General features: G+C 40.3%; 1 protein-coding gene across 8 annotated transcripts; it reads left to right on the top strand.

Annotated features, from left to right (window-relative positions):
• Window positions 1–491: 491 nt before the first annotated feature.
• LOC131593078 (T-complex protein 11-like protein 2) lies at window positions 492–16318 on the top strand. Of its 8 annotated transcripts, none has more exons than XM_058865278.1 (10): window positions 492–746; window positions 5508–5681; window positions 6919–7054; window positions 7291–7411; window positions 8133–8353; window positions 9233–9369; window positions 10380–10567; window positions 11942–12123; window positions 12861–13030; window positions 13616–16318. In XM_058865278.1, the coding sequence occupies exons 2-10, from the start codon at window positions 5546–5548 to the stop codon at window positions 13858–13860; spliced, it is 1536 nt and encodes a 511-aa protein (XP_058721261.1). In that variant the 5' UTR covers window positions 492–746; window positions 5508–5545; the 3' UTR covers window positions 13861–16318. The 8 variants fall into 8 exon arrangements, with proteins under 8 accessions (XP_058721261.1, XP_058721258.1, XP_058721262.1 ...); XM_058865275.1 differs by having other exon boundaries at window positions 494–746; window positions 12858–13030; XM_058865279.1 differs by having other exon boundaries at window positions 494–746; window positions 6922–7054.
• Window positions 16319–16550: the final 232 nt, after the last annotated feature.

Raw genomic sequence — 16550 nt, forward strand, 5'->3', positions numbered from 1 at the left:
TAATGATAGTGCTGTACGGCCCCATGCTGCGTTCCTCAGTGGGCGCTCAGCAGGCCTCCGGACACCAGAGCCATGAGCGAGACGGGTGATTAAACTCAGCAAGGTCCCGAGTGGCTGCCCTGAAGCTGCGGTGGCGGGGTGGCGGTGGGGGGCCTCATTACCCCCCCAATCGACAGAGTAAGGAAACCAGAGCAGGAACAGTTAAAGCTCCCTTTGCAGCGCAGTGCACAAATGAGGGCACACACGGCCTGAGGAGCTATCCCGTCCCCTGTGGAACACAGCCCCTTTCCCCCCAACACCCGGGCTCGGCGGGGTCGGTGCTCCCGTCCCTGAGGCAGCCCGGGGGCGGGGCGGGGGCGGTGCCGGCCCGGACGGACGGGCCCTTCCGTAAACACCACCCGGCCCGGCCTCCGGCCTACCCCCCGCACGCCGGCACGGCCCATTGCCAGCGCGGGGGAGTCCGCCGAAGTATCCTCCCGTGTCGCCTCATATTTTTCCACGCTTAGTGCCCGGTCGCAGGCAGAATGAAGAGATACAGGCAGTTTCTACGGACATAAGCGGAGGCTGGCCCAAGCGCCTCGGATAACTCGCCGCTGGCAGGCAGGAAAGGATGACGCACCTCCCCCCTTCCACGGCCAGGGATGGACGTGCCCGAGGAAGACACTAATAGTCCGGGCTGGGTCTTTAAATCTGAGGGGGGGCTGTGTGCGCCCCGGCGAGCGCCGCGCAGGACGCCCGGGGCAGCGGTGAGTGACCGGTTGGCGACAGCGGGGTAGGGCAGGGCTGCTCTGGCCGGCCGGCGGAGCTGACACGCGGCGGGGTGTCCGGGCACACTAGGCAATGAGCCGCGGGGTGAGTCCGGGTCAGCGCTGGCTCGGGGGCTGCCACCCTCCTGTGCGGTGTGGGTGGCAGGGAGGTGGTGGGCTGGCCCGTCGCTCTGCTGCCCCGGTGGGGCACTCGCTGCAGCAGGTGGGTTTCGCAGTTCCTGCGCTGAGTCTGTAGTTTTCCCCTTGCCCCGTGTCTCCTGGGCTTTCGCCATCCCTTCGTGTCCGCCGGGACGATCCGCCCCGACGGCCGCAGCCCCTGGTCCCCCCCTGCAGCCCCGGTCAGCAGGACGGGGGCACCCCGCGACCTCTCCGGGGCACGGGGGCTGGGGCCCTTAGGGGCGGGTGCCCGGACTCGCCTTCTCTGGGGCTGAGGGGGAGCGTTCCCTCCTTGCTTCTCCCCCGGACTCCCTCCCCCCGGGCCTGTCCTTGGAAACGCTGTTTGTTTTGGTCGGCGAGTGCCAAACTCCTGCCTTTGCTAACTGTTAAAAACATGGGGCCGGGGGTGGAGACAGGCAGCGAAACAGATGGAGGAAGAGGAGGAGCCGCCGGCTCCCCTCGCGGTCGCTCCCCCTGCGGGGGAGGGGAGCGGGCAGGACGTCCCCGGGCTCCCCTCGGGAGCCGCGGTCCCTCGTCCCGTCACCGACCTGTCCGGGCGGAGGTGACTCCCGCGGGCAACGCTCGGGACACTCGGCCACATCTCACTCTCGCCGATACAGTTTTTTAAGCCTTCACGAAGTGTCTCTTCAAAGGGAAAGAGCTGTGGAAGTAGAAAGCTAAAGGGGAGAAGTGACGGCTGTAAGCTGTGAAAAATGAGGCGGGAGGAAATGCAAGTAACTCTTAACAAAGGTTCTTTTCTGTTCTCATGTCTTGGGTGCTGACAGAGGTGGAGTCAGTGAAAGGGAAACTCGAGACCAAATGAGATTCAGTCGGTGCCAGCTTGAAGATAGTAAGAATGTGAGCCCAGCAGAATAAACAGAGTTAAGACCTTCATAGTGGTAGAACTGGACAGAGCACTTATAAGTTTCTGTGTCCATGTGCACTTCGGCTGAACAAAGCAGGGCTGTGGAAAACCTTTCCTTGAAGATGGTATCTGAGGAAGAAACCAAACGAATGGTGAAACCATCTTCCTCCCTCCTCCCCCCACGTGTTTCGTAAAATAACTTCTAAAGCAAATCTTCCTGAATAAAAAGTGTGCTTGTGTCTTCTAAAACTAACCTGATACTGCAGTCTAGATAAGTTCTAAATGAAGAATCGAGTTGGGTGATGCAGTAACCAATTAGGAGCAAGATGCCTCTAAGCATTTTGTATTCCTTTTCTTTTTACTAAAAAGAATTTATTAATTTATTGTTAAATTAGCTGGAATCTCGGTACATGTGGAACTTGGGGTTGGTACATGTAGGTACTTTTAGCTTGGTCTCCCGAAGAGTTTATCCTTAAAAAACCTTACAGTATGGTACTGATTGAAAGAAAGCAAATGGTGTGATGAAGCCCACTGTGAAGGTGTCTAACCTAATATAAATGTAAAGGTAGGTAGTCTTTAATGCAGCAGAGTAAAGCAGGTTGTAAGCTCAGGCTGACCCTTTAATACAATAGGTGGGATATTAATATGTATATTAAAACAACAGCCTAATATGTAATAATTAATGAACAAAAAAATAGAACAAGATGGTGTTGTTTATCCAAGATGGTGAGTTACAAAGAGAACTTGAAAGGCTGAAGGGCTTTTTGAAATATTTTTATGTGACCCTTATACTAATTGAAACTTAAAGTTCCAAATTAACTTGGCCATTAGTTATTAATGAGAACTTCTGTGCTATATACAAAACGTAAGGAAAATCAGCTCTTCCAGTGTATGCTATAAACCAAAGACTAAGTGAGTCAGTTGTCTATTGTTGTAACTAATTAGAAATGCCATTTTTGGTTTGAACTTACCTTTCATATGCTCAATGATTGTATTTTTGCCTAAGTGTTTTAGATGGCCCTGAGGTTCTGCTTGTGTATTCATGTATGTTCAGTTTGATGTGTTTATCTTTTAAACTTAGAATTTAGCAATAATGTTCTGAATCTGCAGAGTACACCCATTCTTGCTTCCTGCTGTGTTTGAAGCATTCTACTAGGAGATGTATTTAGTGTGGCAAAAGATTACAGTGGTTTTTTTGTGTATCACCTTCCACTGCAGTGTTGAAACTTCTTACTTAAATTAAGTCTTCTGAAGCACTCTACTGACAGCTCTGCTGTCTGCATGTGTGCATATATTGTAGGAGCAGATCTTGATTCATCAAAATGCCATGGGCCTCTTTGAAATGCAACTATTTGTTGCCAAAAGATCCTTTGCTAGGACTAGTGCTTAAGGACTTAATGTATATAGACTCCTAATTCTACCTTTTCTACTTGATCTTCCTGGAAATCAAGATGGGGTGGAAAATGGCAGTGCTGACTCTTCTTCATAGCTGATTTAGTGCTTCTCTCAGAAGCACCTTGCAAAGCTGAATATTTATTAACATTGTCATACCTAGAGGCAAGAGGAAATTCATGAAATGATGATGTGTAAATTGTGTGAGAGTATTTGGGGTTTTAATGGTCATTTACCTTCTTCCATGTTCTTAACACCTGAACTGCCCTGAAGTGCTCATACTCGGCAAGTGATTTGCAAGACTTTGGGCCCCTACACTGCAGATGACGTTAATCAAATATTTTGATGAACCACGTGCTTCAACGTTAATCTTTTGGAGTTTAGTTATTTGTATGGAAATAAAGGGGTGTTATATAAGATTAAAGCCTGGAAATAGTGTTCTTAATTGATCAAAAAATTAGTTGGAAGGTTGTAAAAACTCTGCAGGCTCTGGACAGTGTTACTGTATTTACGTGAGCAGTTCAACATGAAGAACCTCAAGTATGTTCTATAACTAGTTTGTCACAACTGGTTTCTGGTCAGCACTAACTTTGAGTTAGTAACACAGATTTTAACTGAAGAAATAATTTGTTTCTTCTCTAGCATTAACTAGTGATCCATTTCTTAACTTGAAACTAAAATACAATTTCCAAGCCAAAATATCTCTGTGTTTTGGGGTTTTTAGGTTCTCTTGCAACTCTGTCTTGCTTAGCCAATATTGTTTTAAATATTTGCTTGTTAGAAAGCACAGAATTGCTATTCTAGTAAGAGTTATGATGCTTAGGATCACAGGTAATGCTGCAAGTTCTGAATGCATGACCTCTATGTTCTAGTCAAGTGTCTCTTACTGGCTCCTCCAGTACAGTGCTAAATGGATAGCTGTGTTCTTGCTAATGTGTTCTTTTCACAAAAAATCCCAGTGCAAAGTATGACATAAATAAGGTGCTCAAGTGCATCCTCTTTCCTCTTGGGAGAGGAAGAAGAGTAAACATACACTTAAGAAATGTTAATCATCTTAATTAACAGAGGAGTGCTCATTGGTGTAGTAGCTCATCAAATTATAAAGGCCTATTCAGGATGAGTTGGTACCCAAGCTGTAACTAGGTGCCAGCATTAAGAAATATTAATTTTCACTACCTTCTGTCTATCCCAGGACCCCACAATATGTTGATTAAATAAGTACAGACAAAGATCATCCTTTTATTGCCAAAAGTGTCTTTTTTTCCAAGTTCAGCAGTTGCAAAGTGTGGTATCCCCGCCTACTGAAGTTGATGTGGTTTAATAATAAATGAAGTTATATATTGGTTAAATTTGCTGATGGAAACCATTGCTGGTTATGCCTCTTCATAAAGTCCACTACAGAATGCTTCATGGCCATAATCAGAGATGGACAGCTACTTTTGGTATCTGGGCCAAATTCCTTTGGTAGTAATTACAGCTGACTTCCAGCTCCTCATTTTAATATTATTAACATATTTTTCACTTCCTGTCATGCAGTTGTTAATCATCTGTATCACACTGTGCAGCTGTCCACATTTTCTGCAACTGCAGATTATCTGCCTGGGAGGCAGTTTCTTTACATAGGCAGAAAGACTATGAAGCACAACGCTTCTCAGAGGAGGTTGTCCGTGCTAAATAGAATGTTAGAGGCTCAGAGTTGCCATTTCACTTAAACTAGAAAACCTATCCACCTTTACTCCTAGGAGCAGTGTTTTTTGGGTCTGGACCATTGTTGATCTGATTTGAGCACAGACCCAGCTAAAGCAGCAGGCCATACTTTCAGCTACCCCTTGTTAGAAATGTTACATTCTGAATTACTTGCCTCTTCTCCCCCTGCAGCTTCTGTGTTTGCATCACAGTCGTTACACTGAGTACAGCTTGTTAGTGGAAGGAAACTCATTGCTAAACGCCACTTCATGATGAAGTCAGATGGGGGATGGTAACATCACAAGATGCTTTTATGTACATTGAAAACTACCAAAAGTCTTGTAACAAGCAGCTTCAGGGGTTCCTGTGGGTAGTCTTTCATTTTTTAAAATATAACCAGTTTGGGAATGTCTCCAGCATAATTGTTAAAGTATGAAACAGCTGAAGGTACAAACCTCATTGATAACTACATAATTCTGCATGTCAAGCCAGATAATTTCCTTTACTTTTCCTGTTTAGGAAAGGCAGCTGCTTGATCTTCATTCACAATATAATGATCAGTATCATGTTTGAGAAGCAAACAAAAGTAACTGCTGGTTTGTGTCTGTGAATGTGAATGGGAATTGTGTTTGTCTTCCCAGTTCTTGTTTACTGTGTAGATAAGGTAAAGGGAATCAGAATGCCTCTCAATGATGACCAGAACAGTGACTCAGATTCTTCACGCCTCTCGGAAAGCACAGCCTCTTCCAGCGACTCGGAATATTCCAGGCAGAGCTTTAACAGTGATTCTTCAAGCAAACCCAGCTCCCCAGCGTGTAAGCCTATTTCAGCCTTACCTGCATTGTGCATGGACCAATAAGGCTAACTTACCTTGTTTCTCTTTGCTGTCGTGGGTAGAACCTGGGATTCTGAATCTGTTTAAGAGTATTATGAGAGAGGCATGGCTTTCTCTCTGCTGTGAAGCAGTGCATCTCCTGTGTGTGGAACACCACCAGCAGCTGTATCCATGGGCACTCCTTCCCTTCAGAAAGTGTAAGAAAAGTGTGTCACCATGGTCTTCCTAACCTTGACATTGGTAGCAGTCTCCCACTCAATCAGATATGCCTTGTGCAAAGGGTGGGTTTCTTCTGTTTGATCCCTGCACTTAAAAATTAATTCTGTAACTTACAGATCTCTAATACCATATCAAGTTACATGTAATTAATCTTGAATTCACATTTTTCTTTCATAAATATTAGAATCAAACAGAAAACACACATTTGCACAAGGAAGATAATTTGAGTAATGATAAGGAAAGCCTTGGTTAAGATGTGGTTCATGTGTGTCTGTAAGCATTTGCAGACCGTGCTTCTTACATCTACGTAAATAGTCTTACATTATAACAAGCTTGTTAGTAGAGCTGCGGTTGGCACCTGGGTCTTTATCTTTCTTTGTTACCAGTCTTCCAAATACTAAATTAAATTACAGAATTTGAGGATTTAAAAATTTGGGGAATTTGCTCTTGTTTTCCAATGTAGAGTTTGCTTTGTCATTGCTGCTAACTCCTGAAAAAATGAGTATAATTTACATTCCACAGCAGATGAAAGATCTGCTGATCTTAAGTGGGGATGTTTGCAAGTCAATAACTTCAGAACCTTTTCAACAGGCAATACAGCCATCATGTGCTCATAATTATTGTGGACATCTGGTATCTCTCACTGCCCATGCTTTTGGTTGGGTGGCTTTGACAGAACAGTTAGTAGGAAATCTGTGGAATGCCAGATCCCGTTTTAAAGGAAAGAAGATATCTTAGTTCAGATGTGGAAATATGAACATCTCCTCAAAATGTTTTGAGGCTTATGTGGTATTTCCCCACAAACACACACACCCCTGATAAGCTGGGAGTTTCCTGAGTTAGTGTTTTAGGAAGATATAAAGACTTGGTGATCTTGGGTTGCTTCTTCCAGAGTACAGGAGTCCAATTAGCAAGCAGTAAAATTTCTAGGTTTTAGTATATTCCATTGCACTTACCAGCTATAGATATTTGGCTTGAATTGATCTTGTTTGTTCCAGCAGCAAGCCCTCCTAAGGTTATCACATTTGATGAACTGATGGCAGCTACAAGAAATCTGTCAAACTGGACTCTAGCTCATGAAATTGCTGTAAATGCAAATTTTTGCATAAAACATGAAGACTACCCACAAAACAGGTAAGAGCCTGAATTTTGCAAAAAGCAGTGCTGGTGTTGGAAAGAGAGGAGAAATGAATGGAGCAGTCCAGACCATGTGTTGCGAGCTGATGATCACCACCCAAGAACAATGTGGTTGCAGGGCATAATATCTGGGGAGGTGTGTTTCCCAACAAATGATCAGTTTCATCTAAAACAGTTACAAGGATGAAAGCTAGTTGAGAGTTTTTTCCATAACTAATTGACTTATTCCACAGCTTTGCAGGCACAGTGAAACAAATTGTACACAAGGCATTTTGGGATCATTTGGAATCAGAACTGAATGAAGATCCTCCAGAATATGAACATGCTATCAAGCTCTTTGAGGAAATTAAGGAGGTAATGTTCTTCCTTCTTTGTATTGTTTTGTCATCTTTGCTCTAAGAGTCCCTTAGTTCACTGAAGGGTCTCCTTAACTTAGTTGAACCAACATCTTCTAGTTCTTCCTTTTATAGTATGAAGTCATGATTATTCAGAACTGAAAATAGATGTCTATTTGTAGTATATTTATATCAACCAGGAATATGGCCACAAACAAACAGGGGCATGTTCACTCAACTTTCACTGCACAGTTACTGGATGAAAGTCATCTCTTTTCCCAAAGCTTCACATCTCTACTAGCCTGTTTCCAGAATCACACAATGAGCTTAGGGCATGAACAAGAGCATAAACATGACTGCACATGCCCACTTAGACCTCACTGTTTGATTATTGCACAGGTGAGCATACAAACCTTCAATCCTGGCACAATACTAAGTCTTTCAGAATTTTAAGTTAGTAAATGTTTGTTTTACAGGGTAGCCTCCCAGCTTTTGAACAAGTCTAGTTGTTGACTTGCTTTTTGTTTTTTTACCTTTGAGAATTTTTGCAGAACTGTACTGTTTTTTTTCAAAGTCCTTTTTTCTCCACTACCTTTGATAATGTTCAGTCTTAAAACGTCTGCTTATAATCTGTCAGCTATATGCACCTGTTATGAATATTAAAATTTCACTGAAATGTGTTTACTAAGTGCTTTGGTTTTTATTAATAAGTTTTTCCTATTTTTCCCCCTCTAATTTAGATTCTACTTTCCTTCCTGACTCCTGGAGCAAACAGGATTCACAATCAAATTTGTGAAGTCCTAGATACGGATCTCATAAGACAGCAGGCAGAACACAATGCTGTTGATATTCCTGGGCTAGCTAACTATATCATCAACACTATGGGAAAGTTATGTGCTCCAATAAGAGACAACGACATAAAACAGTTAAAAGCCACTGACAATATTGTAGAGTTACTGAGGTTGGTATTTGAGTGTGGTTTTTGGAGGAAAAAAGCTCCTCTCTGAAAGGGTAGTAAACAGTGGAAGGCAGGGTGGTTGGGTAAAGGAAGTCTAAAATTGTGTCAGTTTGCATAACACCTGTTCTCAAACTATAGGAAAACTTCCTGAAGCGTTAAAGGGGAAGAGCTCTGACACATTGACCAGATTGTCTATCTTTGTAATGAAATGGGTAGGATACCTAGATGAAACCAGGCAGCTCTGAATATCTAAGCCAACAACTCTTGCAATAATCTCTGTTTCAGAAACTCTTTTTTTGTTCATTCTTAGAAAATGTAAGCAGCACACTTGTACTGTTTCTCCTTGAAGTGTTAATTGCATGCTTCTTCTGGAAGGCCAAACTTTGGATTTAAAAGCTCTTTAGTTAAGATCTTATTAATTGAACTTTAGTAAAAATTTGCATAACAGGGCAGAAAACAGTGCTCCTTAGGTACACTGAAATATTAAGAATAAATGGTAGTTGTTCCACTGTATATATAGGGATCAAAGCAACTGGGTCAGAAGGTTTGTTTCTCTTAAAGCAATCAGTGACCAAAATGTTAAAATCTGTTAATTTAGGCTAAAACACACCAATTAATGTAGTTTTTGAAAAACTTACAAGGCTGTAGCATTTAGTGATGCTACATTAGTCCTGTTCTCCTTAACTTAGACCAAGCCTTAAATATACTACTACTTCAAGAATTCCAGATGACAGAGTTGAAGAATTCCACTCTGAAATGCCAATGAAGGAGTTCACTTCTCCCAGAATTGAAATTAAAGTGATAATGTACATGTGCTTAGCATGTGCTGGTGAAAATCAATAGACTAAATTAAAGTGTGAAATTTTAAATTCCTCTTTTCAGACAAATATTCCGTGTTTTGGACCTGATGAAAATGGATATGGCAAATTACAGAATTAAAAGCCTTAGACCATACCTCTGGCATAACTTGGTGGACTACGAAAGAACAAAATTCCAGGAAATTCTTGAAGAAACACCGAGTATGTATCATGCTATATTTAAGTTAAACTTTTCTTTGAAAAGAAGACTGTTTAAATATATGCTGTGAAAACTCTATAAGTTGCAGTTAACTTAGAAGAAAACTTCAATTTCTTGTCTGTATCTGAGTAATGGGAAAAATTTTTCATAAGGAAGCTATCACTGGATGATTGCTTAACTTGCTGTCAAGTTTGTCTGTCTGCAACCTGGGGGAGTTACTGACAAACTTACATTTGCCAAATCAGTTGGTGTCTGAAAAACAAGCGGTGACTCTTGCTGTCTGGATGCAGAAGCCCTACATAAGATGAGACTTTTCTCTTTTGTGTGCAGCAGTTCTGTTAGTGTGAAGTAAACATGCAAAACCAGTTTGTGTCCCTGAAAGGTGGAAGGGGTAAGATCAATTTTTTAATAAACAAAAGGCAGGCTCTGAACAAAATTTCTTAGATGATGCAAAGTCAACTTGATCCACTATTGCATGTTTTGTGCAATTTGGTTAAACGGTGCTCAGAAATAGATCCTCCAAGAAGAGTAGGTAAGCTTGCTAACATCTGGAGCAGGGGCTTCTAAAATGGGAGCCCTGAGCCACTGGTAGGACCTGCGGTGTTCATACATGCAGCCTGAGAAAATCTCTACCACAACAAATCAAATGTTTTAATCTTCCTTCACCTCTACTTTTCACTCTTATGCCCTATCTGATAAGTGGCCTCTGCGAAAAAGGGAAAACAATCCTTTGGGAACTCCAAATTTTGAGTTCCCAAATAGAGACTTCCATTATCTAAAAATCTTGACTGAAGTCTTAACAAATTGTGGCTGGGTTTGTACAAACCAGGTAAAAAGGTGACCAGTGGAAGAAAGTGAGTGAGAGAATTATCGTGTATGAAGACTGAGCTGTCCACTATGTTTAAGTCTTCAGAAGTTGAATTCTCTTATATATACAGCTCATGTTTTTCTCAAGGTAGTGCTTTATTTTGATGAAAGCATGCAGTAAATCTGTGCTATTTGCAATGCTTAGGTGCCCTGAATCTCACAACAGAATGGATAAAGGAATCAATAGAAGATGAATTGTCATCTATTTCTGATGAGTCTTCATCATCCCCTGGTGCTGATTGTAGTTCAAAACCAATTATTAGTCCTACACTGGTGCTAAACAATGGCTACTTGAAATTGTTACAGTGGGATTATTGCAAAACAATTCCAGAGGTAAGAAATATATTTTGATGTCTTCAGATTACCAGCTATATGAAATCATTGGTGTGATATAATAATCCTGCTACTGATAACAGTAAGTGAATATTGTCTTGCACTCCTTAAATTTCTGCACAGTGAATTTGAAATTTGGAGATTATATTCTAGTCCAGTTTTTGAAATTCAAGATGGGCAAGTCTTCAACCAGAAAAGAACAAGGTAAAGGTTGTTCTCCCTCTTTCCAATCATAGCTCACCAGCTCCACCCCAAGAGCAATCTTTACAGTGGTCAGGTACAAGGCTGGCCCTTGTATTGACAGTACTTGGCTTTTTCTATCTATAAAAGAACTGACTGTAGCACCCTGTTTTCCTAACAGCACCAGGAATTGGTGGGATTGCTCTGTAAAACAGAATCAGTAAAAACTTGAGGCCTCTAAAGTAGGTATTTACCCTTTCTCAGTGCATGTAAACTATTACTTCAAGACTCAATGTTCAGTTTTTCCTTCAAGTTCCTGATTACTGACCTCTGCAACTTCCCATAAAGCCAGTGTGAAATTTGCCATCAGTAAGGGCTAAAATTTGCATTTCAAGGAAGGGCCTTAGCTACATGTAGGGTGGCCTGGCAGAGAATTTGCTAAATACATGGGGATGCTCTTGGTGTTCTCAGTCAGTGGACAGACGTGAAACCACTTTCTTACTTTGCTGTGACCAGTGTTGAGTAAGAACTACATACAGATGTCCTCTGGTGGATCTTGCTTGCCATATTATTAAATTTGAAATTGCTACCAAGTACAGTTGGATGTTAATGCCCCTGTGCTGCTCAGGATGAACTCTTTGTAACCTAAAATTAACTCCAGCTACATCTTGCTGTAGGGATTACTTATGTTCTTGGTATGATCAGCTGGCTTTTTGCCTGGAATGGGTTATGTATCACTTGTAGAACCTGATCTGGTGGTTGAATTGGTGGTTGTCAAGCACAGTTATTCATTATTATCCATCAGTTACAAATCTTGGCAATTTTTCAAAAGACACCCAAATACAGAAGACTATTATGTCTGTAACTTGGTTATTACAATGTCCTCTGGATCCTCTGAGCATTCCATGTCATGGGCTGAATTGGTTGCAGATTTGTCAGCAGTGATGAGGAATAAGGTGCTATGTCCTCAGTTGCCTCATTACTTTTCTTCCCACCACAGGTTTACTTCTGGTACTTGTACATAATGCCACTTCATGCTATACTACATATTTAGGGTATTTCAGTTGCTGTATTCTCTGGGTTTATGTATTTGTGATTAAAAATAGTAGTGCTTCATGACTATATCCTGGATCTGTCCTTCTCCTGTCTCTCTCCCTCCTTATTCCTAAATTAGTATTGTTGTTTCAATTCTAGACTCTAATAACAGATGAAGTTCGTCTTCAGGAGTTGAGAGAAAAGCTCAATCAATTAAAAGTCATAGCTTGTGTTTCTCTCATAACAAATAACATGGTGGGTGCAGCAATTGTAGATGTGCCTGATTTTGCTGACCAGCTGAAAAGGATCTCCTTTCCTCTTCTTGAAGGCATGAACAAGACGTAAGGCCTTTTCTTTGCTCCTTTTTTTAACTTCTATTTTTTTTACAGGAAACAGTTGGAAAAAAATCTGCTGTCATAGCTGGTGCTTGTTATTAATAGGAAGATACCAAATTTTAGTAATTTATATATTCCCTTTATGATACAAGGCCACTATATGTTAGACACGTGTTTTCAAAGGTAGATTTTAATGAAATCCTGGTTTTGATGTTAATGTACAGATTTTGGAACCTAGTAGTAAAGTTCATTCATATACTCCTAATACTGGAGAGACTGTGGCAATGCATTCATTAAATCCTCTTGGGAGTTGTTGCAAACTTGTTGTAGGTAGTTCAAGTTACTTAGCCGCCTATTTCTTTGTCTGCTTGTACTACAAGCAAGTCTGATGTATGTCCCTGTCTTTTTAAAGAGTTTTCCACTCTGTTTTTCCTCATTAAATGCTATGCACATGATCCAGAAAAACACCTAGGCACAATGATAAAGTGAAGTGGTGTCACTGCTGAACACTTGAAATTACTTTTTCCATTTGAATCACATATAGGTCCTTATTTTATCTTGCACGTAGAGATTTTCCTGTATATCTAGATTTACATAAATCTGCAGCAAAAGATGAAAGCTTTTCAAAATTCTCATTGCAGAGACCAGGTTGAAAATAAAAGGGAGAGGAGACAAATGAGGGCACTTTACAACGTATGCTATAGAAACTGCAGAATTTAATGCTTTTCTGTTTCTTCCAGAAGTTTTGACCTGAAGGAGGCTCTGAATGCTATTGGTGTCCAGATTTGCAGCACAGTGAATAAGTCTCTAAGTGAAAGAGGTCTTCCCACTCTTAGTGAAGAAATGCAGAGTAATTTAATGGGTCAAATCGCTCATATTGTTGAGAAGAATAATCCTGTCTGTTCCTTGATTGGTTAGTAAGATACTACCTAATAGTCATGTTGTATGTGTCTGTTTATAAACTTACTACCAGCAAGCTTAATCAGCTGTCTAATTACCTTCTAAAAGCATTTTCTTGCTGCAGTAAAATACTGGCTCAACTAAGACTGCAGAAATGTTGTTTACTTAGAGATGGTGTTCTTGGTATGCTGCAGAGCGTGGTTAGTCACAGCTAGAAAGAATTGTAAAAGTGCATGTAGGGACAAGCCTAGGCAGCCTAGTATTTTGGAGAAGAATTGAGAAAAAAATAAGTGTTATTTAGTCTTCTTTCTGTCCATTCTGGGTTAAAACCTAGTGGGTTTGTTCTTTTTCCTTTGTGTCTACTTCATGTTAATTAATGTAACTTGTTGCAGTAGGTTTATGCTGTGTCCACCTTGCAGTAGCTAAATCTAAGAAGCTTGCAGTATTGTTCCCCACCCCAGCACGATCCTGGGAAAGACGTGTTGCTTACACTGTTGGATTTTTAGCCGTGCTGATGTGCAGGGTGCTTACAAAGTGACTATGGCATCATCATCTTGGGTTTACACTTGTTCTGAGCATACTTTATATTCCATTTCAGACAAACGAATCCAGCTCTTCATGAGAAGCTTGCTTGCTCTTCCGAGTTTTCAGAAGTGTATGCCTACTATGCCAGGAGGCCTTTCTGTGATTCAGACAGAGATGGAGTTTCTGGGATCTCAGTATGCAAGCATTGTAAACTTCAATAAAAAAGTGTATGGACCATTCTATGCAAACATACTTAGAAAACTGCTTTTTCCTGAGGCAGCAATGGAGAAAACAGAAGCAGAAACATCTAGCAGTTAAAATGTGGACCCTTTTTTTAATCTTCCAAGACAGTGGAGAAGTCACATCTCTAAGAACAGCCTACTCTAGTGACTGTTGATGGGAAAAAGTCTTGTAAAATGTATACAGATAGTTTCTGAAATTCACTGTAAAGAAATTAATGTCAAGGTCATATATATATATATATTTTAATAGAAAAATACTTGTTTAATGGATTGTCACTTGTAATAGCCAGTGAATTAATTTCCATAGCAAGCATTTATTATGACTCACAGTGGGAAAGAGCTGGCAATGTACTTACTGTTTTGCCACCATCAAAACAATGTTTCAGCTGAAATATATTTACATGCAATGCATATTAGGAAATGACAAAACAACTGTAAATAAAATGTACTATGCTTACATTGTATTTTTGTAGAGTAACATCTCAGATGACAATTATGTTTCTGACAATACTTTGAAGAAGAAAGTTACAGCATAACTGATTTAGTAACCAAACCCAGGTTCATACTAGGCCAAGTTCAGGTACTCCTGCAATTGCTGGACCCAGAACTTTGCCTCTGTTACATTAAGGAATGCCAGTGTTATAAGCTGTTTGAAGGATATCAGTTACAGAAGTGGCATTCACTGCTTACAAGCAGGAATCATTCAGAACTTCTCAACTCTTAATTAAGATTTATGATAAACACCTAAGAAACATGATGGGGGGTGGAGTAAATTTCTGTATATAGTCTTTATAAGCATTTTGTTTATTCAGTGGAGGTCATACAGATCTTTAATACATGTATGTACTGATCTTTGATCTTAATGAATGGGTATTAAGTATTTTTAAATTAGGTCCTCCAAACCTTTATTCCCAAAACCACTTAAGACTGACCTTACAGTGTACCACAGAAGAACTACCCCTTTCATGCCCTTATCCAACAGAATGTAAGAATGTACAGAACAGAAGAACAGAATGTAATATTTTTCACAAGATATTCTTAGGCCTGAAAGCAAGAACCCAAGTAATTAGTAATTTTAAAAAATATTATTAGATTCACTTCTTCACGGAGTGTGTGAGAAATGCTCCCATTTTCCTCAAATTTCTTTGGACTGGGCCGCAATACTTAGTTCCCATTTAAGGCATTGGGAGTCCTGCATACTGAAAATGAAATAGACTGAAATTGAGAAATGTGGAAGTGAACTTGTTTAAATTTACACAGGCTGTATTTTGCATATTTCAGATTACTGGGATTAGGTAGTGCTGGAATACATATTATGGACATGTTGTTGTCTATGAAATTGAATAATTTACTTGAAAATTATATTTTAATATATTACCATATAATACTCCTTTTAAGATGCCATATATGGAAGACCTCAGTGTGGTACAAGTTAGAGCTTGTTTTTAATATTTTATATTATAATCTATTTTTTATGAAGAGACAAAACCTGTAAAAGTGTAATGTCTCACACTAATTGTTTATGCACATTATTGTGTCTATTATAAAGGTCTGATAAAACCTGGGCATTTATTAGCACTGTGGTTTTGTAGTCCATTTCTACAGGAATGTATACTCTTTATAGCAAAGGAAATTACTTCAGTTGCTCTTCAGTGTCCAAGGACTTTGGTCACATGTACATGTTAAGGTACATGTATGTGTTACTTTGGTTCATGTACATGTTACTTTATTCAAAATGCCTTTTTAGAGTAATTTCTCTAGTGCACTTCTGTTCTATCCCTTGTAAAAACATTGCACAAAAAATAGATGAACACATATTTTAAAGGGAACTGTTTTCTGGAAAACCTGAGAGAATGGAACTCTTAGACTATAACTGTGCCACTAGGTAAGCCAGGCTTGCTCACGTGAATACAAAATTTTGGTAGGTAATTCAAAATCATTAAGAGAATGCTTTTCAGAAGCAGCTAGGGGGAATGAATCTTAGTGATTTGCTACAACTTTAGATATACCTACATGATTTTGAGCTTCAGCCAAAAGAGGATTTTATGAACATGTGAAGGTGATTGCTAATGTGATTATGAACTTTTTATTTTAGTATTTTATATGCATTCTATTTTACAAACAAGTATCAAATTATAGCTCTTTAATGAACTGGGGAAACTGTCATACTAGTTTTTACCAGTAAGTACTCAAAAGATAGCATTTATTGGGGGGTTTGGTAATTAAGGTGACTTGTAAAGGGCATTTTATAGCATGGCCTGTGTTTCAAGTGATGGTTTAATGTGTTTTAATTTAATGTTTCAAACATGGACATTGCATCTGTTTAATGTCATGTGTTGCATGCTGTTTATGCTACTGTGGCTGCAAAGAACTTGCCTCTACTCTACAGTTGTCCTTGTGAAACAAGATGCCATTCTGTAGTAGCTTTGTTAAAAAACGAGTATTTCAGGGTTTGTATGCATTAAATTTTGTTTGTGATACCATCAGTGGTGAAAAGTCATTTATACAAACGTTATTAAATGCAGCAGATTGTTAAATGCCAAAGATAAATGACTCCACTAATATTCTGTTGTCACCATTTTTTCTGTTACTTCTCAGGAGCAGCTCCAGTGTAGACTAGTGACTTTAACCCAGCTGTACAAATAATATTCAAAACAGTTGCCTGCTTAAATCTGACTCCTTGAACCACGATGTATTGGGTTTGCACGGTGGAGTTGGAGGTGTAGCGGACTGCAGGGGTGGCTTCTGTGAGAAGCTGCTCCAAGC

Source organism: Poecile atricapillus, chromosome Z (assembly GCF_030490865.1).
Source record: "Poecile atricapillus isolate bPoeAtr1 chromosome Z, bPoeAtr1.hap1, whole genome shotgun sequence".
In the NCBI taxonomy this organism is placed as follows: domain Eukaryota; kingdom Metazoa; phylum Chordata; class Aves; order Passeriformes; family Paridae; genus Poecile; species Poecile atricapillus.

What these genes read in the sequence shown, in the direction of transcription:
- LOC131593078 (XM_058865275.1), top strand. Translation starts at nt 5,546, where the DNA reads ATGCCTCTCAATGATGACCAGAACAGTGACTCAGATTCTTCACGCCTC. An exon ending in AATTCTTGAAGAAACACCGA is followed by an intron (nt 9,370 to 10,379) that starts GTATGTATCATG and finishes TGCAATGCTTAG; the next exon opens with GTGCCCTGAATCTCACAACA. An exon ending in CTTGAAGGCATGAACAAGAC is followed by an intron (nt 12,124 to 12,857) that starts GTAAGGCCTTTT and finishes TGTTTCTTCCAG; the next exon opens with AAGTTTTGACCTGAAGGAGG.